Source organism: Fringilla coelebs (assembly GCF_963513975.1).
Source record: "Fringilla coelebs genome assembly, chromosome: 4".
NCBI lineage: Eukaryota > Metazoa > Chordata > Aves > Passeriformes > Fringillidae > Fringilla > Fringilla coelebs.
The window spans coordinates 23,173,663-23,191,028 of NC_140032.1; the positions used below are offsets into that span (position 1 = coordinate 23,173,663).

Here is a 17,366-nt window from a genome sequence, read left to right on the forward strand (position 1 = left end):
GTTGGCAGAGGGAGAGCAGGAGAAGCTCAGCTGAGGTTTGAGTGACAGCAGTACCTGCACAGATAGTTACAGTGACTCACCTGTATTGGTTATTTAAAGCAGTCTGCTGCTTTGGGAATGAAGAGTCCATGCACAGGGGCAGTACCTCTGACAAAGCACTGTGCAGTTGCTGCAGAGGACAAAAACTTCTGCAGGAATCTTTGCCGGGACTCTTGTCACTTGATCTGAGCCTCATGTCGTGCTGCCATGAAAAAGACAAATTTCATCTTTCTTAGGTTATGCTGGTTGTGATGTGTCTTCAGTCAGTGCAACAGAGTGCTCATGGCACAGATTCTGAGACATTGTCTAAATTTGTGTGTGCAGGGCTGGTTAGGTGATCATGGGACACAGTAGAGAACCTTTTTAAAAAAAAACCAGTATGGTGAGATTATAATTTCAGCTCGTTTAAAGCAAAATTAAGGCTGGAAAATCAGTGTAAATGCCATATATTTTACAAGGGGATTAAATACTAGATATGTGAAAAACTTGTTAAAGCTGGGAAACAATGCTGTCACGAGTGGGGATAAATAGATTGTATCTTCTAATTGTACTTCAGAAAGCTTTTAAAAATTGTGAGGTGTTGGAACAAGCTGCCAATTGGAAGTGTGAGGGCAAAAAAATTAAAAGCGATGTTGGAAAGCTTGCAAGAAGATACGTCATGTAAGATCAAGTTTGAATTCAGAGAGGGAATTTTTCACAGTGCCTGGCTGTTGTGGAGAGCTGCAGCTGCTGCCTCGTTTGTGTGAATTGAAGGGATTTGAAGTTCTAAATACAAATGTATGCAACTACAGATGTTAAAAGCTCCCAGTTCACTATTGGATTAATTTATTGAATTAGGATTTTTTACATGGTGAAACTTTAACCTAATCTTTGATTTTTCTTTATATCTATGAACATCTCTGGTCAGAAGAGCACTCTTTGTTTTGGTGGGACTGATTCAATAGAACACTTGAAGGAAAGAAACACAAGTAATTTCCCAACTATTATCCAGTGACTTCTGTGTGCTTAATGGTTCATATCACTGATAGATTCAAGAACCAGCTCGTGGCACCCATCAGCTTTTTATGAATTAATCCTTCTCTAGTAGCTGTCAGTAACCATGTTTACTCTGAGGGTGAAAGGAAGAACAGCTGCATAGACCTAGTTGGAACAATTTTAAAATATCAGAAAAGATGCTAGCAGTTCTTGCAAAAAATAACACAGGAATTAGGAAATCTGTATTGCAGTCAGTGAGCGCAGTATGCGGAAGTAGCAGAATGGAAAACACCTGTAATTCCATACCTCTGAAAACTTGGTGGTACATCTTTCTAGAAGGAGATTGTGCTTTGCAACCCCCCAATAAAAGTTACTGGCTGGGAGATTTATGGCTTTCACTTATACTGCTCTCTGGACTTAGAAAGCAAGTTCAGTGGAATGAGTAGTTCTGGATGAACGCTTCAGGAGAATCTGTTTCTGGAAAACATATGCTTTCTCCAGTACCACATTACAGTATTTTTATTCTGTAGAGAAGTTCATATGGGGTGTGAAATGTTGAGGAGGTGACAATGAAATTCAAATGCATAAAGTAAATTGTATCTTATGCCTAAATATTAAAGATATACATGATCGTAAGACTACAATATTCTATTGTAATGTTAAAAATACTACTCTGTTTGGGGAAGTCTTTTCATGATCCATTGCAAGTGACAAACATGTCTGTTTTGAAATAAATTGGTCTAAATATGAAAAGAACTGATGTGTAATTTGGTCAATTTAATTTTATAGTTTAGATATGTAGAATTAATAGCTGATTTGAAAGATCGCAGTCATTTTAAAATATAGTCAACTTTGAAGTACAATTTTAGATATATTGCTGGATTGTGTATTCTAGTGATAGTATAAATAATATTGAAGTTTCTAATGCTTCACAAGTAGTCCGTTTTTAATGAAGTAAAATTTCAACTGGAAGATAGCTATTAACTTTAGGTTACTATATTTTTAAATGTTTACTTACTTTAAAGTACTGTTCTAAAAATTTAAAACAGCATTTTTTGGGGGAAATTTGTATGTGAAATGCTTACTTATGATTCTTTGTTTCTCTGTTTATTTTTAAGACGAGCAAAAATCAAATTAAAGTAGATCTTGTAGATGAGAATTTTACAGAATTAAGAGGAGAAATAGCAGGACCTCCGGACACACCATATGAAGGCAAGTAAAGTTTTTGTGTATGCAATCATTGTACATTTCAAGTCACGTGTCTTGAGATGCTTTGTTTGTAAAAATAATTACAGCATAAAATGTAGAGGTACATGTTTTAAAATAGTCTGATTTTTTTTTTAAGTTTTAATGCAGCTTCAAAAACTATTTCAGTTCAGCTTCTGTGTTGCCTGAGGAGAGATCTTTTCAGCAGTAGGATAGACTATCCCATATCAAGGTTAATTTACAAATATGAGCTGTGTGGTTTAGTTGGTATAATTCTGACTTCTGGTTGTTTGTTTACTGTCTTGACTGTTTGAGCTCCTTAACTGTGAAGCATTAGGAAACTTGGCTTCAGACTGTACATGTATTTCTATAATCTAGAGTGCTGATCATTCATAAACATTCCATTTCTCCTATCTCAAGCAGAGATGCTGTTGCAAATTAAATTTGGGATTAATTTTGGGCATCTGTGTCTCTCAGTATTCAATTTATACTGATGTGGGGGACTCTGTTGTAGAGCTTCATGTCTTTATCTCTCTTCAAAAGTATCCCTTACTGACTTTCTAGTTTATTAACGCTGGTATCACCAATTATGCATCTCTTACAGTCTGGTAAAAGCAAGGTAACTTCCATAAAGAAGCTTTAACGTAACATGCTTGTGCACTTTGTGGAACTAGCAGACATACCTTCTAATTAAAGTGTTTTCATGATAAGTAAGAGTTTTTAATTTTTGTAAAAAAATTTTTGATAGCTTTAAAACATAATTTTACTTGGCTTTTCCATGCCAGGTATTTGTACTTTCAATAAAAAAGTATCAAGGAGTATCTCAGGCAAATTGTTTTTTTGGAATATGAAACAATTTAGCATGTTCTTCATGTGCTCTAGTTGCTCTATGCCTTTGAGCTAACACTGTATTCTCTTGAGACTGGACACGTGCCATTTGTCATTATTTTGAAAAAATAAATTCTCATGAGGTGAGAAAATACCTGGAAATTGTTTTGTAGCTATAGGAAGTGTATGCACTCAAAAGCATTAGCGACTGCTAATGAAAATCTGGTCCTCACATCTTCCCTAATGGAAGACATCCCTTGGGATTTGCTTATCTGGACTAGAAGCTGGTGAAGTAGCATTGGACTTGAGAGCAAGGAGAGTCTCCCCTCTAGCTTTGGGACACAGGACAGGAAAAGAATGAAGAAATAGCCTTACAGTGGTTGACATGGAAGAATATTGGGCAGGAGTGGATGTCGGAAGCTGACAGGAAGGGAAATTTGTCCGGAAGAAAGAAAGTAGAAAAGTGGAAGCAGCTGTAATGGTGGGGGTGCCCTGCAGAACTTTATTTGCAGAGTTCCACAACAGTCTAGTAAATAATGGTGGTTTTCCCTCTCCGTCTCATCAGCTGCAGATGTATAGTTGACAGATGATAATGTCTGGAAAGAATTTATTCTGGTTGTAATATGTGCCTTCAATTTAAAAGGAGTACTATGCTGTTCACCTAAAATACAGACTCATGCTGGTGATCTGTTGGGAAGTGAATCATTCTATTTAGAATTTAGTATAATTGTTGTTTTGTAAAAGTATAGTTCATCTTGTAAATCCAAGACTTAGTATTGTAATAACTTTACATCTGTATATAGGCAATTGAATACTAGGAAACATCTGAATGGTGGTAGAAGGGTGTTGGTTTTGGTGTTTATTTTCCATTCAGAGAGAATTAAACTCCTTGGGTGAGTTGGTTTGTCAGAGCTTGCCATTTTTCCCCCCTGCCAGGTCAGTATTACCTTGGCTTATAAAATGGTCCTGTTTTAGACAATGTCTTGAGATTCATTCGAAATTAAAGATGTAACACTCTTGTGTAACACTCATGGGTGTTACATGTGTAACACTCATGTGTTACAAAGCTTAAAAACTGTATAGCAGTTCATGTAGAGGGTAAAAAAAGATTGAAATATCTGCCTGCAGAACTGGGTTCTGTATGATGCTGAATGATTCAGGTAGACTAGAATTTCAAAAGCTGGGTACTGTCTGCTTAGATATTCAGCATATCCTGCTAGTGGAAAACAGCAATACATTTAGTGCAGAATTTGTTCATGTGAAATGCATGCATACTTACATACCTTTGAGTAGGTTTGATTATGAGGATATAGTAAATACCCCTTGGTGGGGGAGAGTTGAACTTATTTTCTATTCTGATTATGTCAGAGATCTCATGGAAGAGTAATGTGACTGTATGATTACTTTAATCGAGAAGTCATGTGCTTCAAGGAACAAAATGAGAGTTACTGCCAGCCCAATTTCTGGTGTTTCCTGACATTAGAATAATTTGCTTTGGAATGTTAATATTTCTGTAATATAGTTATATGCATTTATTCCCTTACATAATTATGAAGGGCGTGCCAGTGTATGTCGTTTTCATTTTATGACTATAGCAGTAATGCATGCTGCATAATTACTGACTGATGTTTTGTCATCTATAATCTGAACAGTGACACAGCAAGAAGTGCTTTATGAAGAAGTTTTATGCAGTAGTTCTGGTCAGACAGTCCCTGTGATACAGGAGGGAATTCTAGAACCATTGTGAAGTGAAAGAACAGTTGTTGACCATAGTTGGTGAGGTATCTGAAACCAAACTGCTGCTGCAAATTTTTTTATAGGTAATGTTGGAACATTAGTTAAGAATGACTGAGAGGAAGAATGCCATCTATTGACAAAATTTACAGCTTTTATTTTTATGTTAGTAGTGTCAACTCATATTGATCAATTATCACAATATTGCAAGACACAATTTAATTGAAACGTGTTTGCATCCAGTGTTAAAATGTGTTTGGAGAGAGGACCTTTGAAACACTTGATTAATGGCTGCTGGGTTTTACTTGAATCAAGAGCTTTTCAGTAGATAGGTTGAGGTTTTGTGGGTTTGGATTTTTTGAAGGCTGTTTTTTTAAAGCCTGTGTAATATTGTTATTAATTTCAAGCCAAGCTTGCATGTGAGCCACAGCAACTGCAAAATTTATAATAGGTTATTTCTTCAAGGGAAATAGCTAAAAATTGCTCTAACTCTTGTGAGACCTGTTCCAGTAGGACTACAGAAGGAATATTATGCCATTACTGTTTAATTCAATTTCAAGCATTAAATAGCCACAAAAAAAGCCATACATATGCATACTCTTAAAAGAAATTGCAGAAATATTGGCATGCAAAAATTAATATATTAGCAATTTATATTTTAAATTTAGTATTAAAAAAATCACAGATTTGTTTAGGTTATGTCTTTAAGCCTGTATTTTTAACCTCAAAGTTTAGTGCAAAACAATACTGTATAAATAATACACCAGCTCGTCAGTCTCTGGTGAAAAATATTGATGGCTGAATATCCTGTTAGGCAGAAGACTGTAATAGTTTGTGGTAAGCAGGAAAAATGGTAGTACCTAAGGATAGATTTCATATTACCTTACAAAATGATGTGGCAGCAAAATTGTAGAAGGACTGATGAGCATAGCTGGGTTTTTTCCTAAAAACAGTTACTGCTGAATTATGCTTCAGTTTAAAGAAAAGGAAAACCAAACTTCCTTGAGGTCTCAATTGCTGTATGTCTTCAAAACTGTTTCTCCTGTGCTGTCCTGTGAGCAGACAAGCAATCAACTTAGACATTACTGTTATAATTTTGGATTTATTGGTCTTTCTGATACAGTGTTTTCTGTTAAAATGTCTCAAGTTACTTTAGAGTTGAGTGAGAAAAAGAACAGCTGAAGTTAATAGTGTAAAATATCAAACTGATGCTAACTAGTTTCAGGTGGAGTGTATTAGACTGAAATACATTTTAAAAGTGAGAGCTCTTAGGAGCTACTAATGGGTTTTTGGGCACAGATGAAAAGATGCCATATACTGTAACTGCTGAGAGTAGCACTTAGAGGCTTTTTTTCCCTGTGCATCTTGCTGCCAGTATTGTAACTACTTGAGAGCTGGTTCTGTATAGCTTGATTTGCAGAGTAAATCACTCTGGAAATCTCAAGGAAAATAGACTGCGAATACTTCAGCTCTAATTCAAGAAATTGTAAAAATTGTAGCACGTTATACTGACAGAGGGAAAAGGTTTCTGAAAGAAGAGCAGCAGGTTGAAGAAAAAAAATTGCAAATGAGGATAAATGCATTCAATTTTTATAAAAAACAGAACAAAACCCAAAAAGAACAGGGTATAAAAAAAAAATACATGCCAAATTTGGTGTGTATGTTTTTTTATACCCAGTTCTTTTTGTCATTGAACTGCTGCCTGGCAAATGGCCTTCACTGGGCAGCCAGATTGCTTCAGAAGACATTAGTATTGGTAGTGAACTTCAGTGTTAACAGAACTATAATGGAAATAGGATAGGGAATGATACTGTGAAAAAGAAATCAAAGTAAGAGATGTTTAAAACTGGGTAGTAGGAGGGGGTTCAGTCTTCAAGCTCCTATTATCCTTTATTGTATGCTCTGGCCCTTGATATTATATTAATGATACTGGTGTGTCAAAGTGTTTGAAGAATTGAAACAGAAGTAACTACTTCAGGTGGTAATGTAACACATAATAAAAGTTAAACACTGGTGCCTCCTTTATTATTTTTTCCCAAAGCATGGGAACTTTTCTGAAAGAGTTACTTGAATGTATTTGAATTCCAAAAAGTTTAAAATGAAATACAGGTAATTTTAATTGTGTAATTTGAAGAAAATTCATCATTAGGTATCAGAAAAGAGTCAAAATAATGTAATATCCCACGTTCAGCCTGAATATTCCTGTGGCCTCTTTTTTCATCTGTTTAGGAGATCTTTGATTCATACTTTGGAATATTTTACTAAAATAAAGCTTGGAAATTATAAGATTGGAAATGAGAATGTTCACAATAAATATATCTAAGAAATATAGGTACTGATTTGCACAAGCAAACGCAGCTTTCTAACTGACTTTATTGCAATTTTTTATGAAATAGATGAAATCTAAATGAATCTCCTAACTAATATGACTGGGTGAATTTGAATTAACTTGAAAATCAGCTCATTTAGAAGTGTAAGCTTTAGTGTCATGAAAGACTTAAGTTTGAGTAATGTTCTTTTGGCATAATTTCCAACTTGTTCTTGTCTTTTGTAGGTGGAAGGTATCAGCTAGAGATAAAAATCCCAGAAACATATCCGTTTAATCCTCCTAAGGTACTGCAAACACACATTTTTGGATAATACAATTTGGCTAACACACAAGTTGGGTTTGAATATTCTTGCATACTTGTTTGTTTGTTTGTTTTGTTGTTGTTGGTGGTGGTTTTGTTGTTTATTTTTTTTCAAATTCACTTCTAGACAAGAATTGGAACTGTTACATTTAGGTAGAAATGAAGCAGGATGCAAAACTGTGTCCAGTCAGAGGTACACTCTGATTGTTCCTAGAAGTACAAACTGGAAAATTCTGGGGGAGGAGGTTGAGCCTTATTATTGACCCTAATGTAATATTTTTCTGACAAGATAAATGCAGTTTTCAGGTAGTTTTAAATGATGTGGAGAGTACAGCTGTCTTCCTTCCCGCTCAGCATTGTTGAAGAAATGTTGTAATAGGGAGTTATTGGTTCTTTTAATTTCTCGAGCTCCATAAGTTATACTTAAAAGGTTCTTGAATCTAACCTACCAAGTTTCTAGTAATAATTAAATAGAGACTTGTAGTGTTGTGTCTTGAAGAACCAACAGAGAAATAGAATAGTCTTACTGTTTCTCTGTTGAAGGAATAGATAACATGCACATGGATGAGAGATGAGAAATGGCTGTGGTAAAGTCACGCATATTTTTTACAATTTATTGGCCTTTTAACTTTACTGCATCTTTCTAGAACTTCAGTTTTGTGATTCCACTCTGAATAATGTTCTCTCCAGCCATGTGCAGCTATACATTCCTGTGCCCTGATTTAGTCCACTCTTCAGTGGCTTGAATCAATAGACACCTGAGTTGTCAGACTCCACTTCTTGATCGGTTTTCTGTTTGTCTGAAAGATGTCTTTGAACCAAGAACACGTCCTAGATTCTTATTATTTTCACCCTGATATGTAATACTGGGAAGGAACTGGTTGCTGCTTTAGGGCTTGGTGGTTTCCATTTCCAGAGTTCGTAGGCAGCTGTTAGAAACTCAGTGCATTGTAGCATAGTACGGCTTATTCTGGAGTCTTGAATTGGAAGCCTTTTTGCTTGTGTCTGGCCCTGCCTTTCATCTGAAAGATTTCTTTAGCTTGTTCGGTATGTGCTTTGACAGCCATTGTTAGCAGTCATTTGCTGTGAGAAATTATCCCGTATTTACATTACTTTTTACATTTTCCAAGTGATTTCTAGAGTTGAGGTAGTTAATAAGGGCCTCAGCTGACATGATAGCTTATTTTTGTTCCAGTCTTGCCTATTTTAGACACTAGGATTGCCCTGATTTTATTATAGCCCTGTATGTACGGTCTTTTGCTGTAGTGCCTGACAAGTAATCTCTTCACTGATTCGTTTGCAAGTCAGGGCAAAAGTCAAAAGATCTGTGCTATACATAAAATTTTTTTCAGGAGTTTGGGTTGAGGAGGAGATGAGAAACAGATGGGTCAAAATCTCTAGGAGGCAATTGCGATGCAACCTGAAGAAAATGAAGGGGGAATTTCCAAAGGCATGTATGTCCTTTCTGAGGACAGCTTTGGTCTCCAAGACCTTTAAAAGAAAGTTCTGCTTTTACCTTTCTTGGTGTCTTAAAATACCCAGAAAACCCAAACCACCAAAACCTGATTTTAGTAATGCTTTGTAAACATGAATACACTTCAGTGTAAAAATATGGACATGATTAATGAATGAATGCTGGGACTAGATCCTTTCAATAGCAAAGAAAAATATTAGTAATCTAATTAAGTTTTGGGTTGGTGAACAGCTTTCTGCATATGAGGTAATGAGACAGGATGGTTATAGATGTAGTAGCATCCACTTTCCAACACATCTGTAACCAGCAGTTTAGCTCAACAGTGAATGATATCCAGTTTCTATGTTAAGAGTTTAGGACTTTGCGAAATCTAGAAAGCCCACTTTTACTAATGTTAGAAGTTTTGAGTTTGTATTGGACCATCTGCTTTGTCAAAACACTTGTATGCTGGAGGATATTTCTAACTAGCTTTGTGTGATGCAGGGATGTGAACATATGACATGTGAGAAAGCAGTTAGGGATGAGTTTGGGGATCTGGAATGGGCAGTAGTCTGTTCTGAATAAGGCAAGGCTCTAACAAACAGCCTTACAAACTTGAAGCCTCCTGAAATAAGTAGTATCACATCTTAGTTCCATTTGTATTACTACATTTTCTAAATTAGTATTTCTTCATACTGTTATTTAAAATGGTGGATTTAAAATGTTTACTTAGTATACTGCACTTAATTACTGCTTTTGTTTTTAAAAATTGTCTTGTTTTTTAGGTGCGGTTTATCACCAAAATATGGCATCCTAACATTAGCTCTGTCACTGGGGCCATTTGTTTGGATATTCTGAAAGATCAATGGTAAGATTCCATGGGGGTTTAAATGTGAAAAATCAAGTATACTGGTGTCCTGGATAGGAGGCATCAGCTCACCTTGCTTTTCACCTTGTGCTTGTAATTTGAGATGTCCTTGAAGCACCCATTATGGTATAGTATAGTGAGGTGCAGATATGCAAATGAAATTATTGGGTGATAATTTTGGAAAGCACAAAGTATTTATTAAATACATAGAGAGTTCTTCCAAAAATTTTTGCACTAGAATTAACATTTCATTGTTGACATTTTGGGTGGTTTTATATGAGTTAATTTTTAATTTTAGTTCTTTTCTGTTAACAAATACTACCTATTGCCTTCTTTGATCAGTTAATTTTACTGCAGAAGTTTTAAGCCAAAATCTGTGGAATAGATTTGTGTCCAAACTAACAGCTGCACTCATTGTTCATTTGTTTTTCAAAGTAATTGATATCATGTGGTTTGAAGATTGTGTACAACAGTTGTATAATACCTAATAGTGATGGTTGTTTTCCTCCATGTCTGCCCCAAAAGAATAGTCCTGTAATTCCCCAGCAGATCATACCAGTATCTCATCCATACAAACTTCAAATGCTTGTAAAGTCAACAACTTTGTCAAGAGTGCTGTTGGCCAAGCAGATATCAGTTGGGTTTGAAACAGACACTTTAGAGGAGAATGCTGAAGTCTTGAGATCTTGCAGGTGACACATCCAGGGTATTAATCTTTTACAGACATGTGAGACTATAGAAGTCATCTGTCACAGTATAGTGTAAATTACTGAAATGAAATTGTAATGGTCATAAACCATTGTTTTTCTAACTTTTGGAATGGCATATGTTTTCTTACCATCTCAGAGCACTTGATGTTCTTTCAGGCAATAGAATCTTTCAATATACATGCTGTGGTACCTGGCAGAGTTTTTCTTATCAGTAAAGCTAGTGCACTTCAGTAAAGCTACCTGCATCTAATTGTCATACCACCCTACAATTTTACTGGAGATTAATGACTCTTCAACTGTCCAAGTACAGTCTCCTGAGAGATCATACTCTGAAGCAGATTAATGAATGGGCATGAGGTTGTCTGTGAGTATCAAAAGGCAACAGAGACGTAAAAAACCCATGAGCTTCAACTTAATATATGTACTTTTGGGGTTGTTAGTCAAAACCTTTGATATTTGAGAAGGACAAATAGAAGAGTTGACCTGTGTTCTTGTAATCTTTGAGTTATGTCTAGCACAGATAATTTGATCGTTATTCTTATTTCTGTTATTTCTGCTTGATGAAAAAACCCAGACATTAATATCATCTTCCTTCAAGATGTATACGAAATAGGAGTATTGGAACAAGACTTTTACTTCTGTATATTTATACCAACTGACACAAGAAGCATCAGTATTATGCCAATTACATAGTTTTAAACTCTTCCTGAAACACTATCTTCATTTGGAAGCACTAAGGAGAGAATTGCACAGAACCTGGTGGTGACAGAGGGAGATTTCCTGTATACTATTAATCCCTCTTCAAATGATTCTTAATGTAGTTGATCCCTTCATTTTCTAGTAGTGCTATTTGTAAGTTTTGTTTCTTTCCAAATCATAGAATGATGTGTGAAAATCACTTGAGCATTGTTGAAATGTTTGTCAAAGCCTCTAATCCTTTGATAAGAACAACCTTGTAGCTGTCTCCACTGTTTACTGTTTGAAGCATTTCTGTATTGTGGTAGATAAGACTGGTTTTCTCCTGAGTATTTTCCTAAAACTCAATAAGCAATATGAATGGTTAATATTGTTTAAATAAGTTGTTTATTGTTCTTCAATATATGCAGCTTTAGTTAATTAAGAAATGCCTACATCACAGACTCATAGAACCATAGAATGGCTTGGGTTGGAAGCGACCTTAAAGATCATCTGGTTCCAACCCCTCTGCCATGGAGAGGAACACCTTCCACTAGACTAGGTTAAATCTGAAGTGGCAACACTCATAATATATGTGCACGCAGACAAAAATAAGTATGTATAAAGGCATGCTTGAGAAGAATTACCCTGGGGTTCAGTGAAATACTTTGGATTTTCTCAGTGGGCAAAGGATTAAACCTTGAGGAGAATGGTGAGGGAATTAGCCCAGGCTTCATTGGCTTTCCATGGCAATCCTCAGACTCTCACCATCTTGAGAGTTCGCTGGCTCTGAGAATCATCCCACTCTGGGAAATGCTGGTCACAGCCTGCTGTGGTCCATGACAGCTCAAAGGGTTTCAGTACCATTGTTCATAGGGTAAGAAGATGATTGACTTCATTCATCAGTAAATTTCCATCCTGGCCACAAGGATGAGTTGGTATTTACTAGAGTTTTCCTTGCAAAGACCAGTAATAAAAATACTATTCCACTCGATCTCTTGTTCAGGTGGAAGAAGGAACTCAAGGCTATTTGTTGGAAAACAGGAGCTTGCTAGACAACAGAAGTTCTGGGGGCAGACAGTGTTTTTGATAAGCTCAAGGAAACCTAACTGCCATTAATCCAGCCTGAGGCCTAGCAAGCATTCCTGAGACCATAGCTGGCCTAAGGAGGGAGCCAGGAGGAAGAGATACCACCACACACCACCAAAACTAAGTTTTCTGCATATCTAGGTTGAAAAGTGGTTTGAATAAAATAGCTTCATTAGAAAGCAAACAAACAAAAAATAAGCAATCCCGACCCCTCCGATTAATATTTTAATATTTAAGTTATTTCACCAGGGATTCAAAAGTAAATTGGCCAAATGCAATTCTGAAATATACCTGCGGAAGTATTCTAGAAAATATATTAGTTCCACAATCTCTCTTGTCAAATCTTTTAGCAACAAGATCTGTTTTTGGAGTGCCACTTCATTGACTTGTAATGCTCTTAACTGAATAATGCTCATTTTGTTCATTTGTTTAATATAAATTGTTTAAATATATTGTTGTTGTTAAATATATTTGTTTAAATATAAGTCCCAAATTTCTCTGCATGTCTGTTTTTCAGTGTGGTTTGAGAGTTAAAGGACTGGAGAAGTTTGGCCTATGGGCCTTAGCAGGATTTCTGAAAGAGTTAATAAGCTGATAAAATACTTATTTATAGATGGTGAATACAAATACAAAGATTTAAATGTGTTTGTGTAGTTTTAAAAAGTCTCTTCCCTAATCTCCCATCCTGTGGTAATGATTTGCTGTTCTAATGAGCATAGTTCAGATGATATTCTGCATATTGGCAGGAGATTTTATCAGTTTGCAAAGTAATGTCTTTATTTTTAATGAGTGTAATGAAACTCTTTTTCGACATCACAGGCTTGATACTGAAATTCTTTGCAGCTGTGGATTTTCATCATGTTTAGATTTTTAAGTACCTGTTATGCCAGTTTGTTTGCAAAGCAGCTACTGTTAGCCACTAGGATTAAAATAGGAGTATGATTTCATAAAAGGAATACTGTTTATGCTTATCTGACATAATTTTCATGATGTGGTTTCACTTACTATGGCCTATATTTATCTTCTGGGCTAGTACTGTCTCAAAGCTTTAATCTTAAATATACAACATATCTAATGCAGTTCATTGAAACCTGAGAACTAAATTACTGGTAAGCTGTTCTGCATAAATCCCTTGAGCAGAGATTATTAAGTGAATGTGTCCTTGCTGCATATATGGCTACAAAAACTCTTGGCTTTTGTGGGTTTTACAGTCAGTAATGAATAATAAGAATATTTTTGTCATAGGGACTACTGGAGGATTTGTGCTTCAGTTTTAGTTGAGATGAGGAAATCATTATAAGAGATAATACAGTTTTAATAGATAAACAAGCAGAGGCCAGCTTGTAATCTTCCTGGGTACCCAGTACTGCTGGGTTTTGTTCAGGGTGTTTGAGGAGCACTGAAGCTTCTTAAAGCTTTGAGAAGAATGCAGAGAATGCATGGTTTAACGTGGTTTTAGGGAACTCTTCAGCAAGTGGGCTGTCTTTCCCCTCTGTGCTGTGTCAAAGCTATCCTATTATTCTTTTTCTTTATTTTCTCCGATGGGTGCCTGGTCTTGTAGTTGTCCTGTAAATAGTGACTATGCAATGGGCTTCTACTCAAAGGCCTTATTAATTTCTATCCAGATTCCATAAGCTCTTGCAAGGTCCCAGAGATTTTCTCTTGGATTAACAAGCTTCTTTATTTCACAAATGGAACAAATATTGCAGATTATTTAGGAAAAAAGTGTTCCCGTAGCCATGTTTGGATGACAGAGTGGAGTAGCAGTCTGCTGGCTGCAGCTGTTCCTGGCATTCTGCTTCATTACCCTCTTGGAATAATGTGAGAGATTGTTTCCTAGAGTGGAATGTAAAGAACATAAGTAAATACTTCCTAAATAGAGAATTACTTAGCTTTTAGAAATGAAGAAGAAAAATAAAACCTGGCAGTGTTTTGTAATCCTCTTAGGACTCTCTCTGCTCATCAAAAGGTAAAAGAGATTTCTTTCCTCGGGCATGCTGGGCACAGCTGGCTTGCTGTGCCTTTTAATGTTAACACTATAGTCACCCAAACTAGGGGTGCTCTTTTTTAATGGAAATGCCCTAAGATATTAATAAAAAAAAAGGAGGAAGGAAGTGTAAGTGAACAAAATGTATATCATCTCTCTTTGTTCTGATGCAATCCAGATTTTCCTTGTGGTTTAGCTAATGTAATGCCAATAGAAATCTGAGCTTTTGGTTTGGATGTCCAGAGTGGAGGCTTTTAGTTTCAGGTTCTCTGAGAGACAGTGCATCCCTGTAGGGAGCTCTCTGCAGCTCACTGGTGCATGATAGGGGCCTCCTCCCATTTTGCAGATTGCAAACCTGCCTGATAGCTAAGCAACATTTTGGGATGGGAGTGGAAGTCAAAGGTTATTGTAAGCTTTAGGAGCAAACAGGAGCCAGTAATGTCATGGGACAAAGGTGATGTAAGGTCATGTGTAAGGCAAATAGGAAGTTTTACCTGCAAAACTCATTATACAAGCTGGCTGCTTGTTGCTAGTGATTGGTCAGGTTTCTATTGAAGTAGTGTACCTGCTTAGAGAGTTGTTGTATAAGAAATATGGGAACCAGAGGAAAAATCTAGAGTGAAGTAACAAGAATGATGGTCTAAGCAAAAACAGTGTGCAGTGAAAGATTGTGAAGCCATGTCAGTATGCAGAGTATCAAGCATGGTGAAGAATTGAAGTGGATTTTCCAAGAGTCTTTTGAGGCTTCAGCTAAGATCAGATCAGACAGAAGTCTGTCAGGAGCAATGCAAAACCTTGCTTTTGGCAAGGAGGCGAGAACAAACCTAGAACACAACCATGCAGCTAGCTTGAGTTACCAAAGAGAATTGCTTGAACTCCATGAGCTGTTGCACATAAATCCATACATAGAAGTAAACTTCAAATGTAAGAAGAGTTGGAAATACCTAATTTTTCAGGGTTCCATTCTAGATCAATAAACCTTTGAGGTGCATTAGAAAATTCAGAAGATCTGTATCTTTGCACTGGAAATTCGTTTTTAGGAAAATACAACTTTTTTTTTGTTCTACCCTGGCCATTCTTCTTTGGCTTGTGAAGATGTTGGGAAAGAGGCTGGGTGTGTTTGTTGGGGTTTTTAGTTTTGTGCCACTATCAGTATAGATTTTCTTTCAGAACTCATGATGGAAATTGTTTTTGCTTTTTGCTCTTGATGAGCAGGTCCTGCCTTACTGGTATCTGTAAATATAATTCTAGGCAGTCATCTTCATTCACTGTATTCTCACAAAAGAAGGTAACAGGAAGAAAGAAGAGCTTTAAAGTTCATGGGAAATCAGAATCTATTTTTAGCTGTTCCTTCAATTTCTTCTGTGAATCTTAATATCTATCTGAAAAATTAAGACTAAGCTATGCAGAAAGTAACAAGGTGTTTTTACTTTCTTTGATCAGGAAAGCTAATTGGTGTTCTAAGGGTAGAAGATTTTAGATGGTTATACAACAGTTACACAAAATATGTCAGTTTTTCTTTACCATTAATCACAAAATCTAATTTCTTCTTTTGTTTAATACAATGGAAGCTGTCATGGGTTTTCTTTTATGATTTAAGAGTACTTCTTTTAATATTTGTGTCCAGTAAAGGCTGTCTTACTATGTATGAGATGGGAAAGCTGTTTTGAGACATGAGACTTGAAATTAAGTTGTAAGCTACATTTTAAAACCTTTTTATTAAGACTAAACCAATCTTGTCTGAAACGTAGTATTTCAGAGTTTAAATTCTCTGATCCTATAGCCATCTGTATATATACATGGACAAGTTGTTGATTTTTATTGTTATTTTGAAATTGGAATGTCAGATGTTCAAGTGTCAGTATGCTTTGTATAAAAATCTTCAAAATATAACAGGTGAACAGGGATTGAAAGGACCTGGCAGTCTTGAAAGCCAGAGACAGCTGGTGTCCATGGCACCCTGGTTCTTAGCGATGCCCCCTGCTCCCCAAAGTACAGAGTAAGTGAAAGTACATTGCATGTAAAAGTGGTACAAAAGCCTGTGACCCTTTTTATGTCATCTTCTCTACGTTTTTAGATGTCTCTTAAGTAGAAGGATTTCTGCAAAGGAAGGGACAGAACAACTTTTATTTGGGGAAAGTAACTATAGCATTAGTTATGGTTGATAGATATTTCATGTTGAGTCAGTCTTTAAAACTCTACAGTGAATAACATAATAAAATTAATTAACTGAGAAAAAGACTTCAGGTTTTACAGTGGGTGTGGCAGATGTGGTAGTACCTGAAATTGGCTGCATAAAAATTATTGCATCCATTTGAGCATAGTATGGCCTGAAAGACTTAGTATTCCATGACATCTGAATGCTGGAATAGTAAATATGTTGCATTGCATTCCTGTAATGCCAGGAGATGAGACTGTGAATTATGTCATCAGTGTGTACATTAAATAGGTTAATTTCAAGATGGTATATAAACCATTAGAGATTACAAGCCCAAGGAAATTATAAGAGCAGAATAGCATTAGGTACATGTAAAGAAAAGAAAAGAAAATTACTAAGGAATATGTTTGAAAGAGGAGAATTGTATGTTGTGATGTTGTGATTTGTCAGAATTCAGATTTAAAAGCATAAGGATTTTTTTAAGATTTAAGTAGACTACATTCAGCTTAAGGGACTTCAAGCTGGTGTGGCAGTTGGAGTGAGACACTATGTGCTAATTAAAATCTCTGTCATTTGGGATGTTTCTCACTTGCATTTTGATGTAGAACACTGCACTGTGAAAGCTCAGCAATAACTATCAAGCTAAAAAATAACTTACTGAGAAAAATCTTGCAGAATTACGAACAATTAGGGAAGAATGGCATGTTTGAATGGTTAGTGACACAGCACGAAAACATCTAGGAACATAATATTTGGGTGCCACAAACATACCTCTGACATTTTACCAGCATCTATCCTTTGTTCATTGGTATACACTGCTAGAGTACCTGAATACAGTGACTCAGTACTGGAAAATACATAAATTTCTGAAACCTGAGCCTGCAAATGCACTTGCACACTGTCTCCTTTGTAGCTGGAATGTCAGGTCAAACTGTTCCCCACCTATTCTAACAAACCCTTTGCATTTATTTGTAATCTTTTGAAAACAAGAAACTGTTTTCTTTTGACTGAAAA

The 17,366-nt window shown here is 36.0% G+C and overlaps 1 protein-coding gene across 1 annotated transcript in view; it reads left to right on the forward strand.

Moving 5' to 3' along the window:
* UBE2K (ubiquitin conjugating enzyme E2 K) overlaps positions 1–17,366 on the forward strand; it is a 39,304-nt gene that overhangs the window by 15,453 nt on the left and 6,485 nt on the right. The window contains exons 2-4 of the mRNA XM_084204944.1: positions 2,133–2,226; positions 7,337–7,395; positions 9,651–9,733. Of these exons, the coding sequence (XP_084061070.1) occupies positions 2,133–2,226; positions 7,337–7,395; positions 9,651–9,733 (236 nt within the window). The remainder of the gene's footprint in view (positions 1–2,132; positions 2,227–7,336; positions 7,396–9,650; positions 9,734–17,366) is intronic.